We start from the raw sequence: 17401 nt of genomic DNA on the forward strand, positions 1-17401 counted from the left end.
CAAAGAATGATGTTCCCAAGTTCAAATATTCTCTTTAAAACCAGTTCTTAATCACAATATGCTAAGAGCTGTCACAAACAAGGTGCCAGTGTGAATTTATGCAAAAGTTCCAACAAAGACAGGGATAAAAATGATTTCATATTCAAGACACATATTAGTTGAGCTCCAAAAAAGGTGTTATTTTGATATTTTCAAAAAAATGTATCCTAACAACCTCAGAAACCAAAACAAAATTATAACACAGAAGTCTTGGTGCCTTTTCTTAATTCATTTTAAGAGAATTGATATGCCACAGTTTTATTAAATTAGCTCCAGATAATACATATTTATGCAGATTCAAACACACTCTTCTATAAACACAAATAAAACTCTAAACCAATTTACTATAATTAAAATCTCTGCTTGGACCAACATTCAACTGAATACCAAGGTACTGAAGGGGATTTTGAGGTATTTAAGGTGTATTCAACTACAGCTGGGGACTTATTTAAGCAGATAATTGTTCCCGATTTACACTTTTGAAAGAGACATTTGGAGTTGCTTGACTGTAGAAAAATGAAATTGAGCAAAAGGTTTATAGTTCACTTTCAAGAGTCCACAGTTTGGGCTTAGAGAATATTTAACCATGATCACAAGATTTACACTGGTTCATCCCCAAAGTATGGATTCCATCCCCTCCCATCCAAATTATACTAAGGGACTGTGGAAAAGAAAATATTGCAATGGCTATATGCAATCATATTGGGGAACTAGAGAAAAGGATTCACTTTGCTACCATAAGTGTTTTTTGGGGTTTTTTTCAATGAGCTATGTAACAAACCCCCAGTCTTTCACTGAATGGTATTTGCCTGTATATCTTTGTTTTGTCTTTTTTCTCCATTTTTCTTAAATTTTTAAAAATTTACTATTTCAGATACACTCTTTAGGCTAATACCAGTCCACCACCAAAATTGTAATTCTAGATACACTTGTCTCTCTTTATGTAATGTCTCTACTAAAATTTCACTATCAGGTACCTGCACACTAGATCTTTTCATAGTTACTACTTTCAGGAAAATCCTGTCCCATTCAGCCATGCCCAGTTTATTCATCCCTGTAATTTAGCATTTGCCTGTATTAAAATGAACTTTCTCTGAATGAAGCCAGAACACCCAGAGATTAAGAGTGTGGCTTTTCCCATGTCTATCAATAACTGAAATTTATATGAAGAAGCAAATAGCACCACAAAGAAACATATAACCTTACTGATTACTTTTTATCAGTGATGATATTTGGAACACAGGGAAAAAAAGGTAAATTACAGACATTTTATGACACTAACTAGGGTTTCCAAACAGCAAAAAAGCCATCAAATAGCTAGTTGTAAACCAAAATCTTCAGAGAACAAATTATTCATATCACAGGCACGTAAATGCTACAACCAGATCAATGCTATAGCCATTACAGAAATCATGGGTTGTTTTTTAAGCTTATTTATCCAAAGTTGAGCATGTGGAGATGGAAGTATGATAAAGAGCCCACACCCAGCGTGGATGTCTGCAAATACTCATGGTGCTGGGCTAACTGCTCTAATTCATACCCTCACACAGTCATACACTGTTGTCTTTGCTAGGGATGCAAAGATGCAATCAAATTAATTTTTCCACTGCCAACGGATGAGAGCAGAGGGTAACCCACGGACAGCTGCCATGCCCGCCATGGAGAGGCAGCATTGCCTCTGAAGCCAAGAGCTCTGTGCACAAACATTCCCACAGCCAGGCTGCCAAACAGCACCATCTGCCAGTGCCCTTCACCCTGAGCCCTGCACCCAGCACCCTGAGCCCAGTGCCCTGAGCCCTGCACCCAGTGCCCTGCACCCTGAGCCCTGCACCCAGTGCCCTTCACCCTGAGCCCTGCACCCAGCACCCTGAGCCCTGCACCCTGAGCCCTGCACCCAGAGCCCTGCACCCTGAGCCCTGCACCCTGAGCCCTGCACCCTGAGCCCTGAGCCCTGCACCCTGAGCCCTGCACCCTGAGCCCTGAGCCCTGCACCCAGCACCCTGAGCCCTGCACCCAGCACCCTGAGCCCTGCACCCTGAGCCCTGCACCCTGAGCCCTGCACCCTGAGCCCTGCACCCTGAGCCCTGCACTCTGAGCCCTGAGCCCTGCACCCTGAGCCCTGCACCCTGAGCCCTGAGCCCTGCACCCAGCACCCTGAGCCCTGCACCCAGCACCCTGAGCCCTGCACCCTGAGCCCTGCACCCTGAGCCCTGCACCCTGAGCCCTGAGCCCTGCACCCTGAGCCCTGCACCCTGAGCCCAACACTCTGCACCCAGTGCCTTGTGCCCTGAGCCCAGCCCCCTGCACACAGCACTGCTCCTCTGAGGGGAAGGGCTGAACCCAGCCAGCCATGGGGCACTGGGGAGGGACACCCAATTGTGTGTCTGGGCAGCAGGGTGCCACACTGACACTGCCACATCCCCACGGCCACATCCTCTAGACACATGGGAAACCTTGGACATCTCATCATCCCATGGTGTTAACAGATTCTGACAATTGCTGAAGCCACACAGAGCCCAGGAGAACGTGCAGGTCTGTGGTAAAAAATAAAAATCTATGAATCTCCACAGTGCGGAGATTTACAGGAGACAGTAGGATAAAAACATCCAGGGAAGGAAATGGAGAATAACCACTGACTGGAGTCTATAAACATGCACTTTTTCTGCAGAATCTGTAATTAAATGCAAACATCTAGAGGATAACATAAATTATATATCAAGCTAATTAAATACTTAATTATATACATTTGCCTCCTCACAGATATAAAGGCAGTTCAGAGGAAATAATATAGACCTATCATATGAATTAAGAAATAAAAAAAGACATGTTGCAGCATTTAGTTTTCTAATTATATTAAAAAAAAGATTACTGAAGACATATGTTCTAGAAAAATAATGCAAATTCACTATTACTGGAAAAATCTCTCTCTTTTTTTTTCAGTAGTAGTACTGCAAGCACATTTAAGCTTTTTAAGGCAATACAGCAGCAACTATCAAACAGATCAGAGTAAATTCAAACAAATCCAGATTAAGAAAATTGGAGAAAAAAAGAATTAAAAAAGTATATACATCTGTGTTTTCCATTCCAGTTCCAAAACATAACCTCATTTTAGAGCAGGCCAGCAGGTTGTCCTGACATGACTTGTACTCAAGCCAAGGCTATTATTATCTTATTTGCAGAAGAGTTAACACTCTCTACAAACATCTCTTACTGTGATAGAAAATTCTTTTATTTTCAATTAAAGATACAGCAAACACCCATTCTTAACGTCCATAGGTTCTATTTCGAAGAAAGCCCTGCAGTTTCCCTGAAAATTAACCCCATTATTTCTTATAGTGAGTTTTCATTGGACAGGATGCACTGACTGAGGGTTTGAAATAACGTGGAAAGTGCAAACAATGTCAGCAGAAGTTAATTGTCCTAACAGACCTTTTAATTCTGGACCTTGTAGTTATCAGAAACAGCAGAGAACTATAAAATTTCCAATGTCATGTTACATTTACTCTTTGCACATCTAACACTTTTTTAGCTATTATTTCACTCTCCATTCATTCCATTACTTTTTCTGAATTCATTCAAAGCATAGAATACTTGCAGTGTATTTTCAGGATAATTACTTTTCAGCTGGTAATGAAATAAAACCAGAAGAAACACCAATAATTTGAAGCATGTTTTAGGACAAGAAGTCGATCTGTACCTCATCTGTGTTGTAGATAATCTGCAGCCCCGAAGAGATCATCTCAACCAAATAGAGGAGAAATAATGACACAGCATTGATCTGGAGTAATTAAACACAGAAAGGAAACTATAATTAGCTCTATGTTTATTGGAGACATGTAAACAAAATAAATGTGCTATAACTCACTAACAAAGATGGTCCCACTATAACACACTTCTGCTTCTTCAGAAATCCTGGATCTAATGATGTGGAAACAATCAATAGGGAAAGATGGCACAAACAAGCACTGTCCTCTAGAACTTCTCATGCTTTATGATTTTTTTAATTTCAAACTGTGCTAGGAAAGTGATCTCCCTTAGGCCACATTGCTTTGACCCACAGGTAATCATTTTGGTCACAAGCTGTTTTCACATTTACATATATGACAACTCACTAGCAGGTAGGTTACCAGAAGGTAAGCAGTACATTGAATAGTGCACAGCACACCTAGACAGCAAATCACTTCAGCCAGGGTGTGAATTTTGGCATTATCAGCTGACAGGAGGAGAATTACAACATTCAGATATGACCAGATATCTGAAAAACTGTATTTTTTGTACCTATACACAGCATTTATTGTTAACAGCAATTACCTTCAGCAGCTGTAAAGATGAGTATCATAATGTCAACTCACTGAGGAATCAAAGGAAACTGTTTGTTTGGTTTTTATTACAGAATTTTCCTATGCTTGAGAACTTCAGTAGAGAAACTAAGTTTTTCACAATATGAGATATAAAACAACAATCTCATTACAGGAAATTTAAAGAAACCATCTAGAAAAAAGAAGTGGATTCTTATCTGGAACATAGCAGATTAAAAATTAGGTCCAAGTTCTATCCATAAATATTTAAAGACAACTGACTCCATTGTCTTAATACAAACTGAAAAGCACCAAGTACAGTAATAAAGGCTACATAATATATTCAATTTTTCCCAGCTGAGCCCTCTTAGTTACTCTGTACTCTTGTCTCCACAGAGCTGAAAAGCCTCTAATTTTTGAGGTATGCAGATGACAGATGGGAATGTGCATTTATGTTTATGGGAAGGGTTGAGCTGCCACAAAAAACAGACTTTAAACTGTCATACAATGCTCCTTAGGTCCCCAAATTGTCTCCTCCTATAAATAAAACATGCGCCTTTTCAGGAAATTTCACATAGTCCAAAATGCTAACCTAAGATAACTCCATAAAACATTTTCCCCAGAATACACATTTTCTGAATCCAACACATTCACTGTACAAACTATTTAAATGACACTGTCACCATGAAATGAAATAATCATCAACCTACTGTGTCAGTTCTGAATAATTTCACTAGCATTTCTAATTTCAATTCACTAGCTAAAAAGTGTGTGCAGACTTATGGAATGCAAAGAAACAAGGTCATGAAAGCAATGGTAGGTCTGAAAGCAAAGAGAAGGGGAAACAAAAAGAGTAAAGATTAAAACTCTGGAAAATGAGAGACAATGAAACAATCAGTTATGCAATGAGTCTGTCTAGGAACCACTATGCAAAGCAGTAAACAACAATTCCTAACTGTTGTCATTGTACATCAAATAAATGAAAACTGCTCAAAATTATGGAAACTTAAACTGGGAATATTCACTCTAAGATTACACTAAATCTCACATTACTGACTATAACTTTTTTTTTTTTGCCAAGATTATTTATTGACAGCCATCTGTTGGTCTCAAAAAGAAGCAACTTTGTACACAACCAACCATCTACTTCTATAATCTCCCAGTTATTTCAGTACCTTCTGACCAAAATATACCATTTGGTTATGTTTCAAAACACTCTCTGTGTTTTTCAGCAGAAGATGCAAAAGGCAACTCAGTTTTACCATATACAGCACATCTAACACAAATCTAACCAAACTGGGACAGCTGCATTATGGAAGAATGGAGACAACATTAGTAAAAAATCAGCCAAACATGGATTTGCATGAACACGGATGTGTTACCTGAAGGTGACCATACTCCTCGTGGGAGAAGACCTCATCTCCAGTGTGTGCATCGAACACAGAATGCAGACATGCTGATGGTTTGGGGTCTTGTTTAAATTTCTGAACCTAAAAGTGAATGAAAAGCAAAACAGAAAATCAAAGGCAATAATTTCAGTATGTTTGGGAACCATATTACCATATTCATTTGGTACATTGGCAACCAATTCACCATATACCATATTTAAATTATTATTACTATTGGTATTATTACCAAACTAAAAAAATTCTTGATTTGACTACCATGTAAACCTATAATGAAGTTATATATTTCAGAAAATTATATATAATATAATTTTATATACATATATATATATATAATTTCAGAAAAATTACTTCACAGCTGGTAATAAAATGAAACCAAGACAACTCCATAACTTCCAAGACATGCTTTGCTCTCCAATGAATTTTAAAATTTTCTAACCATCATTGCCAGCACCTGATCCACAATTTCACAGTATTTTCAACACTGATGCTACCTTCAAAAGACTTTCTTCACTACCAACAAAACACAGCACATGCCTCAGAACAAGCAAACAAGTACTACTTTGTGGAGTCTACTCCACAAATACATTAAATATACTTCAGGTCATGACTTATATGTTCATTGGCAATAGGATACAACATCTGCATTTTTGCTACAAGCAGCAGCATTTGTTCATGTCTTGGACACATAAAATTCGTCTTATTAAAAAATATTTTCCTTTTACATGAGGCCACACACAGTCTCTCAGAATAAAATCCAGCTTGACTTCTGTCTGTTAGGTACCAGAAACTGCTTATTATTATACTGTAGGAAAAGAAAAGCCTCTGTAGTAAACAAGGCAAAACCAGACAAGCAGTGTGCCAGCAGTGGGTCACCTCTGTTAATTTAATGCTCATTATTCATATCTGGCACTCCCCATTCCAAAAGAAATGACTGCACATCAAAGAGAAAAGCAACAGCTCAAATGTAACAAGATTACTTAAAGATACCAGACTCTCCAGAAACAATCCAACCCTGCTCCCAGAAAATATATGTCACCATAAATACAAGTGGCTATACAATACTTGCTTATTATTATTGTTACTAATGCCACATACCTGTGCACTTCCCATTTCAGTTTGTGTGCTCAGCTGTGAGGGAAGCTATGGGCTTACATGAAAACTATTTCTAATAATACAGTTCAAAGTCAGTGACCTGAAACTTCAAATAACCCATGGAATATATGTATTTAACTACTTCTGGATCCGCTGCTAACCCCTATGTAAAATTTATCCACCACACCAAATCTTAATAAGAAGGCCTGAATATTCAGAGTATATGCACAAGAGAATTCCAGGCTGAATAAATCAACTGTGTTGCAACGTAAGTAGACTACTCTGTTTCCTTACTAATTTTGGAAACCTGCCCTTCTGAAGTTATGTCATTAAGTAAAATACTGCTGGAAAATGTCTGCTAAAGAAACCAAGCAAAACAATCAAAATGATCACCTAGGTAAGGAGAACAACTTAACACAATAACCAAGATAAACAGTGCAAAGAAAAGCCTCCAGCCTTAACAAAAAGTAGTTCTACATCTTTCTATTTCACCACTAAAAAGACAAAAGCCCCCCACAAGTACTAATGGTGTAATATTTAAATGGGACAAATAACTGCAATATGAACACAAAGAAGTTTCAAGTGGTGCACTTTCCCTCCCAAAACGCTCACATCTTCCACTCCCTAAAACGACACTGTGACCTGACAAGGCAGCAGCAGTTCTGAGCTGGGGCACCCTAACTCTGTGAATCTGATCTGTATTTGGGATTTGTTTTCCCAGTTTCATTAATCCCCAGGAAGGAGGCGAGTGCCGTGTCTGCAGCGCGGTTTTACCTTATCGGCCTGGCGCATGTAGCAGTAGAGAATTCCTCTCATGCACTTTATGGCAGAATGCTCCAGCTCGTGGGTCCTTCCCTTGTCATCATCAATGCGCCTGGGGGAGAGAGATAACTCGTCAAACAAATTGCAAATGCATTCGTGGGGGGAAGAAAAAAGGAGAGATTAATGCTTTGGAATATTAAGTATTTAACTAACACTGTCGCATAGTGGTGCCCTCACTCATATCTACATATTCACAGCCCTAGTCATCCTTTCTCATTAAAAATAATAAAAATAATGAAAGGGTTTTTGTCTGGCAACTTACACAAGCATTCCTCTTTCAAAATTTAAGAATTAAAAAAATCCTTCCTGGTATTTTAACATCCAGTCTCTTGCAAGTAAATCATTCTTAGTACCAGCAATAAGCCTGCCAATGCCCTGAACTCTCCTACTAGATTTAAAAGTATCCCCTGAGTATAATTTGCCAGAAGAACCTCTATTTTTAGTAGCATGCATTAATTCCACTGTAACAAATACTGGTACCAATTATATTATGTGAAAACATGTTTACTTACCAAAAGTAGAGTGACATTTTTAACCTAGCACCTTCATAAATATTTTTACTGAGATTTGGAAATGCACCATTCTCTATGGGTTTACAAATCTATTTTTGATAAATCTTCATCTTTCAAAACTTTCCCAGGGAACCGAATAAAAGAAGGAATGTAGGATGGCAGAGACATGAGTGTAGAGGTTATTCACCTGTAGGCAAGGGCCAATGCCCAGGCACAGGCAGCACAGTAAAGGCTGTCATGGACTTTTGCCTTTTGGTTATTCCCAAGAGTCTTGGTAGGGAACAGACCTGTGGTTGGGCTTTGATAGAGCAGCAATGTTGATTTAACTGGAAGAAGGAAAAATAAAAAGCTTGTTAACAACATCTATATTTCTTCCAGTTTTAAATAGATTTTCAGGAGCAGATCAACAACCTGTTACAGCATGCACAAGATAAAATAAGGGAAATAAAGGTAAGGAGAAATACACACAACATTAGTTATATTGGTTTTGCAGACAAACTAGACCTTTTTAAACAAATACCCAGCAGTATTCAAAACCATTTCTGTGACTCTGTTCTGGCACAACTCACTTTGTACAGAATTTCTACCTAGCAAACCAGTAATTTCCTTTCTGTGAAAACAGAAGAAAAAAGTGACTACAGTATGTCAACTGCCCTCCCAATCAGTCAAATGCTTAAACTTCCCAGAACTCTACATTCATAAAACTTACATTTTTAACTCAGGCCAGATGACTGTATTAATATTTATAAAAGTAGAGGGGAGTAACTAAGGAGAAAGGGCAACTACAATGATATAACTCAGTACCTTGATATGAAAATAGACTAACACAGGAATTTTCAGGTTGCCAAAACTCAGTTAGAAAAAATACTAAATATTACTTTTATTCTTTCTGTACTTCAATACTCTGCATTTTGGAAATTGTTTTTCCTAAGGTTATATAATAACCAGAATGCTACAAGATTGAAACTGGGCTTAATGCCCTCGAACATGACCTTTCTAACATTAATCTCTTCAGCATAAGACAGGAAAGCAGGTTTTTTCCACAGAAGTTGGAATTTATTGTTACCAAGCATTAGTTTTATGAAGGTGTTTTTATTGTCTATGTAGAATACTTAGAAACTAAGTATTCTAAATGAAAATTACAAGGTTTTACAGCTTTTTGCATTATATTCAGTGTCTTGATACCCTATAACAAAAGCTTCAATAAAATATTACCAGAAAAAGTCAATATAGATTATTATAAATGAAGTATAAATTCAATACTAGATTTTTACAGTGGCAGCAGCATAATTGCCTGAGATGAACAGCAAGCACCACCACAGATTTCTTGCTGCCAAGTGTTAAAAAAGCCAATTAAGAGTCATCCCCTCTGTAAGAAAGCTAAAAGCAATGCACCTACAAAAAGAAACACATCTATGGATTGACCAGGTACAACCCAGATTTCGCCTCAAAAAGACATTTGAATGGAGTCTCATCCCACATTCTTAGAATTATGGGGAAATTATTCATTATTCTGTACCTTGCCTGAGTAAAACTTAAATTCCAAACTGTCAATTTCACAGCCATTAAACAATGCTGATTTTAGAATACAGGCAGGTCTTCATTATAACACAAACCTCCTAAAACACTAAACAATCAAAACAAATTGTTGCTTCTTTAATGGTTTTGGCTGAAAATAACATCATATGAAAAACACTACAGTTGACTTGAAATCAGCTAACAAATAAAATTTCAGCACAAAAATACATTACTGCACCATTAATAACAAAAGGAACTTCTAACTGATCACTTGCCAGACAGTTCCAAGTACTACAAGAAAGCTTTTGTCCATTTAAAATTTTCCTCAGCTGTCGGGTCAATGGTACAAACCACAGCAACTCCTTTATCCAAAATAATTCTAAATTCAATCTTACAGCTGAACTGGACTTTTAACAGACACTTTGATTTTCAGCAGGAAGTGTAGCTCAGCCCTCCTCTTTGCATCTTCCAACTTCCAGTAGAAGTTTAGGAAACTATCCCTAAGGAGGAATAATGTAGCACAGATATTTATCACGCAAATATCAATTCTAACTCCCATCCGGGTTAGTTCAAGCATTATTAACTTACCAATTCTATAGTAATGGTTTAATTTATCCCACAGAGTTTCTCCCTCTGGCTTTGGAAGGTTAATACATTTAAGTGGCTCATAAATTGAACCTAAAATAATAAGAAAAAGAAAACCAAAATCAAGATCAGATTCAGCTTCATAATTGTAACACTGCTAAAAATTACTGTGATAAGGTATTTCTTCATGTTTTTTATACAAAAGCACCATTTATTGGATTTCAACTGAAACAAAAAAGTTGTTTTCTCTCCAGTCTCAGAGAATTTTTTCTATAGCACCCATCTACACAGACCAGACCTCCACCTGTATCTCCAGTGCCTTGTAGATACTCAACTACAGAAAATGCTACATAAATGTAGAGTTAATTGTTAAAGACAAGGATTCAATGTTTAGAATCTTCTATGAACATTTTCTTAGCGCTTAAGTACGTTACAAAGAAAATTCCAGAAGATATATGGGAAAAGAGAAGAGGGACAAAAGTAGACCATATTCAATTATTACTGCTCCACCTGCCTTCAAAAATGGTGAAGATGCTCAACCATTGTCAGTGTTTCACCCACCCAACCTTGTCTGCACCCACCAGAATCAGCCCAGCTGCTGTCATGTTCCCACATGCTACTAAAGCTTAAACCAGATATTCAACAAAGCCCTCAAGTCACCCATACTCCAGAGAAATACAATGCTGTCAAAACCCCATCTTTCACTCTCACCATCCCACATTCCGACTGCTTCCCTATCTGCACCTGGTAAGTCAGTTTTACTGAGAGCTGAAACAAGTTACCAATTAAAAATTACTGGGGTGAACCATTTCCAGGTTCTAATTTCAGAGTAACATCCTGCTCTCCTCCACAAATCACTTGGGCTTTACTCAGTGTTCTGGATGGCAAGATCTCCCCGAGAGCCATGTGCTAAGAGGAAGAATGAGAATTTTCCCCTTCCGGACTGCCCGCTGCCTTCGGGAAAAGCTCAAGGAATGCAGTGCCAGGGCAGCCCAGCCAGCCAAGCAATTCTGGCAGGACACAGCAAGTGCTCCTTTTCACAGTGCCTCTTTGGCAATCCCAGCACATTCCCAAGCATCAGACATGAGACTGTCCAGATACAGGACTCTCATACCCATGAAATCAAGAAAACACAATGAAGAAAAAGAAAAGTGTTCAAGAAATAACTGGATGTGGCACTCAGGGCCCTGTCCAGTTGCCAAGATGGTGCTTGGTCAAATGCTGGAGGTGACGACCCCGGAGGTCTTCTCCAACCTAACTGGAATGTGTGTGGAATGGTAACAGAGGCTTTACAAATCAAGTCCTTTGGTGGGGAGACAAGAAAATGTCGAGCCATTCAAGAATGCAAACCTCACCCCGAGTTAATATTACCTTTGCCTTGCAATCACAGGAATGAAAAAATCCCCATCCCTCCCTGAGCAGAGCCCTGGGTGTCTGCTCTGCTTGGATGTCCTGGTGGTGCTCCCCAACCCAACTGAGCTTCCCCTGCAGCCTTTCCTTATTGGGAGAGGTTAAATTAGAAATAAACACCTCCATGTGGGAAAGGGCCAGAAAGGGAAGCACAGAGAGCTCAGTTTATTTGAGCTGCCTAAAAAATCAAACGCAAAAGAAATGAAATTGTTCTGCAATGGAAAAGAAAAATTTGTAGCATATAACAGCTTTTGTTTCTTCTATTAAAATAACTAACTAAATAATGAACATTCTGAACCAATTTAAATCCCTTTTTCAAAGCCATTTTGTTTTTCTACTTCTTTTAGCCTATAAATCCATCATCATGAAATGATTCATAATTTATCCTGTTGCACAATTAATTCAGTTATCTTTTGTGTGCAAAAGCACACAAAACAGTGAACTGCAGTAACTGTAATTCTGTACAGTGTTGTAGTGAAAGGACAGAACACACAAAAGAAAAAAACAACTTCAGGAAGTCAGTGCATATAAAGCAGCAAATTTACAAGAAATTCACTTACTAGATTTTCAAAGGCAAAATAATTGTTCTAACTCTTAGATTAGCTAAGTGACTATCATATGCATATCCACCATCCTTTGTGTGTGAAACAGGTTCAGAATGTTCACTTCCTGCAGGCTCCTAACCCCAGTGTGGCATCAGGGGACACAGCTGAGCATCTACAGGCACATACACACAAGTCAAAAGTTCCTGAACTAAAATTTAAAAACTTACCAGACAATCTGTGACCCTCTGTGGCCAACAGAGAAACAAAACAAAGGTATCAAGAAAAAAAAGCAAGCATATTGTTCTATTTCAAAGCATTCAAAGAATTCAACTTCATGCAGAAAGAATATTACACAGAATAGAGAGTGTGAAAATGTCAAAACACCACCATCTACAAATTACATTATTCTAGATGTTTGAAACTTTTAGAGAAATATAGTAACACAGTCAGAGTAGACTGCTGGTGGAACAGAAAGGTGAAATTAATTAAAAGTTTGAAAAACTGACAAAAAATAAAGTTCTATGCTTTTGAAGTATTCCCTAAAATCACTCCTACTACAAGAACTTGTTAAACTCAAAGGTTTCCACATATTCTTCATTAATTCCTTATTAGCATGTATATAGTTCATCTTTTGCTTGGGTGTCTACAGCATTCTCCTGGAGAAATCATGTGGTAAATTACATTTCATTACTATCACAACCTAATCAAAGCAAGGAACAGTCAGGATAAACACAGAGCTGCTCCTTCCTCGTGCTTCTGGAGAGAGCCCATAACGCAGAGAAAGCTATTTTAAGGATGGCTAAAAAAAAGCCTGTCTAAAGTCTCATCCAAAATCTATTTGAGTTCATTTCAGCAAGATTAAAACCTGCAACAGAAAGCTATTTTCAATTACATATTTAAAATGGGTTTTCAAACTAAGAAAGAAAAAAATTAAAGAGATGACAACAGCAAGACTGCAGCGCTCTAAACATAACAGAGTGACATATGCAACAGGACCCTGGGGGTCTCAGTTTGCACAGCAGCACTCAGAAGAAAAAGAATGAGGACATTAATTTTAAATACTGTTTTTCGTAAATACATCACTTTATTATAACCATATAGTGTGAGTTCTATTTTAGGTAAATAAGTAGGTATGCTAGGAAGGACATAAAAACCTATTTTGTTGATTTACTATTTCTTCTGCTGTCTAGTAGTGTAACAACCCCATCCAACATTCAAATGAGGTATTTGGGAGTTCAGCTTTTCTTCCACAAAGAATGAAGTGTGCCCATTATTTCCTTACACCACACATGCACTGCTGCAGGCAGTACCTACTTCAAAACCAGTAAAAACCTGATAGAAAATCAAAGTGTCACCTCCTGTGTTAATATAATTAATGTCTGATAAGAGAATACTCAAAGTCTTGATCCTAAGTCAAATTAAATCCCTGTTTGTCTTCAGACATTGCACTGACTAAATGCCCTATATCCATAATCTAAAGGAAAACTAATCCCCTTTCATTTCCTATCATTTACAGGTCTCAGAGTGATATGATTTCACCATTCTTCAGGTTGAATAATTACTAAAAATCATAGGGATTCCTTTCAAAGTAATAGGGAACAGGAAGCAATTTCCATCCTATGTATATACAACCTCTGGAGGCTGAATATATTACGTCATCCCGATGCTAAAGTACTTTCCCATCCACCTCATTTTTATTCCAGTTGTACCTGAGATTAGCTTTAACTGCTCTTTAGGGAAGAGATATGAACTGTCCAAATGTTTGGATTCAGAAACCATGGCCAAAATGGCTTTAAAACAACTCTGCTCCCAGATTTGTATATACGGAAGCTTTGGACACAGACACATCTTTGAAGATGGCAATAATAGTGGATATTAAAGAAAAATAGGAATTAGAATGGAATTCTGTACTGACTCTATGGATAAAGACTTGCATATTTCAACAAGGACCGTTTATTCAAATTTTTCAAAGTACAGAATTAATATAAACACTTTCCTAAAGTTAACCCCAAACAAATGGAAGCAAAGTGGCAAGAACTTTATTTCCAACATTTCACATGCCAGAAGAACAAAAGGAAATGTTTCTTTGGATAATTAAATCAGGCCAGGCCAAAAGAAAAAGCTGAGAATATACGATTTCTTTGTAGATTTGATAAGAATGAAAACTGACCACAGCCTTTGTTGTGACACTAGGTCTAGACACAATCAAACACTTGAGACAGAAGCCAGCTCTGGACTTCAGATCACTACAACTTTTATTATCCAGCATTAGTAAGGGCAGTGACAGCTTCCCATTACAGAAGTCATTGGGGCCAAAAGAGATTTTATTTCTACTCACAGTCAAGTTTAAGAAATAATATCCCATGGGGAGTTTTAATCACAACATACAGGAGGAAACTACGATCTCATAGTTGATCCTGCTTTGAGTAGGAGGCTGGAGTAAGCGACATCCTGACACCCCTTCCAGACTGAACTGCTCTAAAATAGGGTAAGGAAATACCAGGAGAAGGGTTTGGAGAGGAAGATAAAAAAGATATTGAAGCATTCCTCTACCTGAATACACAGTAGAAGTAAGTGAAAGGTATGAATTATTACTTTGGTTGAGTGACAATAATAAATGGGTAAAAATTAGTGAAATCTTGTAAAAGGTTCATTAAACAGCATTGAAGTGACAAAGCGTTTAAATTATCATTTATCAAGAAAAATCATGTGTTATACTGTGCAAGTAATTCAACCAGTATTTCACAGAATCATAGAATATCCTGAGTTGGAAGGCTTGTCAAGGTCCAACTCCAGGCCCTGCACAGAACAAGAATGGTGCCCTGAGAGCATTGTCCCAACTCTCCCTGAGCTCTGTCAGCTGGTGCTGTGCCACTGTCCTGGGGAGCTGTTCGGTGCCCAGCCACCCTCTGGGTGAAGAACCTTTTTCCTGATATCCAACCTAAACCTCCCCTGACACTGCTCCAGCCGTTTCCTCAGGGCTCTCACTGGTCACCACAGAGGAACAAGAAAAAAAAATACACAAAAATACACCAATTTATTTTGTCCTTTCTCTGCTTCCTAATCAACCGAAGGTAGTTCTCTGTCCAGTATATTATACTTAATGGAAACTACTGATTTCAGGATTTACAGTAACTAATACCCCACAAAAGCTACTGAACACCAGAAATAAAATACTGACCATCGTGCCAGTACACAGGAGCCTCACATAACCAAAATGCCCAAGTCTACCACACAAGCCTTGTAAATGCTACAAGACAGGAAACCATTCAGGATATTCAAGGCAGGCATTGCCATTTCTGAGAATTCAAAACAATAGGTGTTAAAACTACTAAAAATGTTTATTTTGCATCATAACAAAAGAAACATCAAGTATCTATACAATAATTAGGAAAGAATATTTTATTTTTTTTTACAGTGTCAACACATCCCATTTTTTGATAGGCAAAACTGAAAAGCCCCAGCAGGGCAGGGGAGTCCAAGCCACCCAGTTGTGTCCTGGGCACTCTCCCCAGCACTTGTACTGCTACTGTGTTTCAACAAGGACTACACAAGAGTTTTCCCAGATCACAGGGCGTCACACATGGACGCATTTCATCTCAATCAAACTCTCTTCAAAATACACAGTAATGGTCTTGACAACTTCATATTCTAGCTTCTGTTGTACCTGAGGAGAAGCTGTGCCAGGGGGCTTTACTTTGCTTCCACTTAATTTCCAAATGACAAACTTTGTAACCAATGACTGATGGGAATTTTACTTATCTCTAAGTCAGTCACCATGGGGTTTTTTAGGAGTCACTTGTAAACAGCATTCTTAAAGCACTTTTCACATGACTGTCATCTTAAAAGGGAAATTTGAGTTCAGAGATGGTTGCACGGAGGGATACTGACAGGAATTCTAAACAAACAAAACAGGAAGATTTGACAGTAGATTTCAATCTAAGTAGATTACAACTTTCAGAAACTTTGACTGAAAGAGTTCAAAATTTTAAGTTCTATTGTACAGGGCTAAAAACCTACTAACACAGAACAGTGCATGAAACAAAACACACAATTATTTTTTGTTTAATTAAATAGCCACAAACAAAAACAAAACAGAACTGCACACTTACCAAACTTTAAAAAAGCATGCGCAGAGGAGGCTCTGTCATCATCCAAATTGGCCATTTCAAATTGGTGCAGCTAATCACAAACGTCTCAGGCTAAGCTACAGTAATTTTCAAAACTGTTTAGTAAATGTTAAAGGCAATCAGCATTAAATTAAGTGAAAGCAATGTTAGTGGCGTTATTAACACAGAGTGCACAGCACAAACTTTCATTACATACTATGTTTCCTTCTTTCACACTGACCTCTTGGTTTTATTTTGCTTTTACTTCCATAAAACTTAGTTGTTTACTCTATCTGAGCAAAAGGACACAGTTTACAAAAACTCCATCTTTCAGATATTTGACATGAGCTTTGTTATTCAACAGGAAATTTTGCTACCAACACCAGAAGGTGATGAATCCTCTCTGATATATTTCAGGATGAAATAAAAATATTCACCTAGTCCACACTAAAGTGTTAAGTAACATTAATGATAAGGAGCTAAAACTGCTTATGCATAGTGCTGCTTTCATTCCACATGAAATCTACACCAGGATGTTTCTTGCAGTCATATACATTACTTAGTGCACGGAATATCTCAGTTACTTGAGGTAGGACACCTTCCACTTCCAAATATACAATAGGAAAAACGTGTCTGTAATTATGATGACGAGTTTTTCCACATCTTTAAAGTTTATGTTTTTTAAAGTAAGAAAAATTTCAGAGGCTTGAGGCTAATCAACTACTATCTTTAGAACCTGCTTCTAATCAGCATAGCAACAAATGAAACAGTATTTTATTGCTTTAGGAAGGGAAATGAAAACTTCTGAATAAAATTTGGTTTTACTGGAAAAAAGGAATCCATAATTTAATACACGTAAACACGAGGATACAAATTACCTCCTACAGGATTGAGTCTTACATGATCCTTTGCTGCAGGCTATAAAACATGAGTCACTGGTGCATTTCAGGCGTGTGTCTATACTCCATGTTTACTACATCTTACTCCAAGAAGCGAGTAAAAAAAAAGTACGAGTAAAAATAACGAGTAAAAAAAACCTCAAACCAAACAAAACACTGTGAG

At 37.8% G+C, this 17401-nt stretch overlaps 1 protein-coding gene across 4 annotated transcripts in view; it reads right to left on the reverse strand.

Moving 5' to 3' along the window:
- The window catches only part of PHKB (phosphorylase kinase regulatory subunit beta), a 70575-nt gene that overhangs the window by 51674 nt on the left and 1500 nt on the right, over positions 1–17401 (reverse strand). For 2 of the 4 annotated variants that reach the window (XM_066327897.1, XM_066327898.1), the window contains exons 2-6: positions 10279–10368; positions 8360–8498; positions 7613–7712; positions 5720–5827; positions 3737–3817 (exon numbers count right to left, since the gene is read on the reverse strand). In XM_066327897.1, coding sequence (XP_066183994.1) covers positions 3737–3817; positions 5720–5827; positions 7613–7712; positions 8360–8498; positions 10279–10368 — 518 coding nt within the window. Of the gene's footprint in view, positions 1–3736; positions 3818–5719; positions 5828–7612; positions 7713–8359; positions 8499–10278; positions 10369–16342; positions 16635–17401 lie in introns of those variants that run through there. The other 2 variants (XM_066327899.1, XM_066327900.1) reach the window with 2 other exon arrangements.

This window comes from Sylvia atricapilla, chromosome 12, assembly GCF_009819655.1.
Source record: "Sylvia atricapilla isolate bSylAtr1 chromosome 12, bSylAtr1.pri, whole genome shotgun sequence".
Taxonomy (NCBI): Eukaryota; Metazoa; Chordata; class Aves; order Passeriformes; family Sylviidae; genus Sylvia; species Sylvia atricapilla.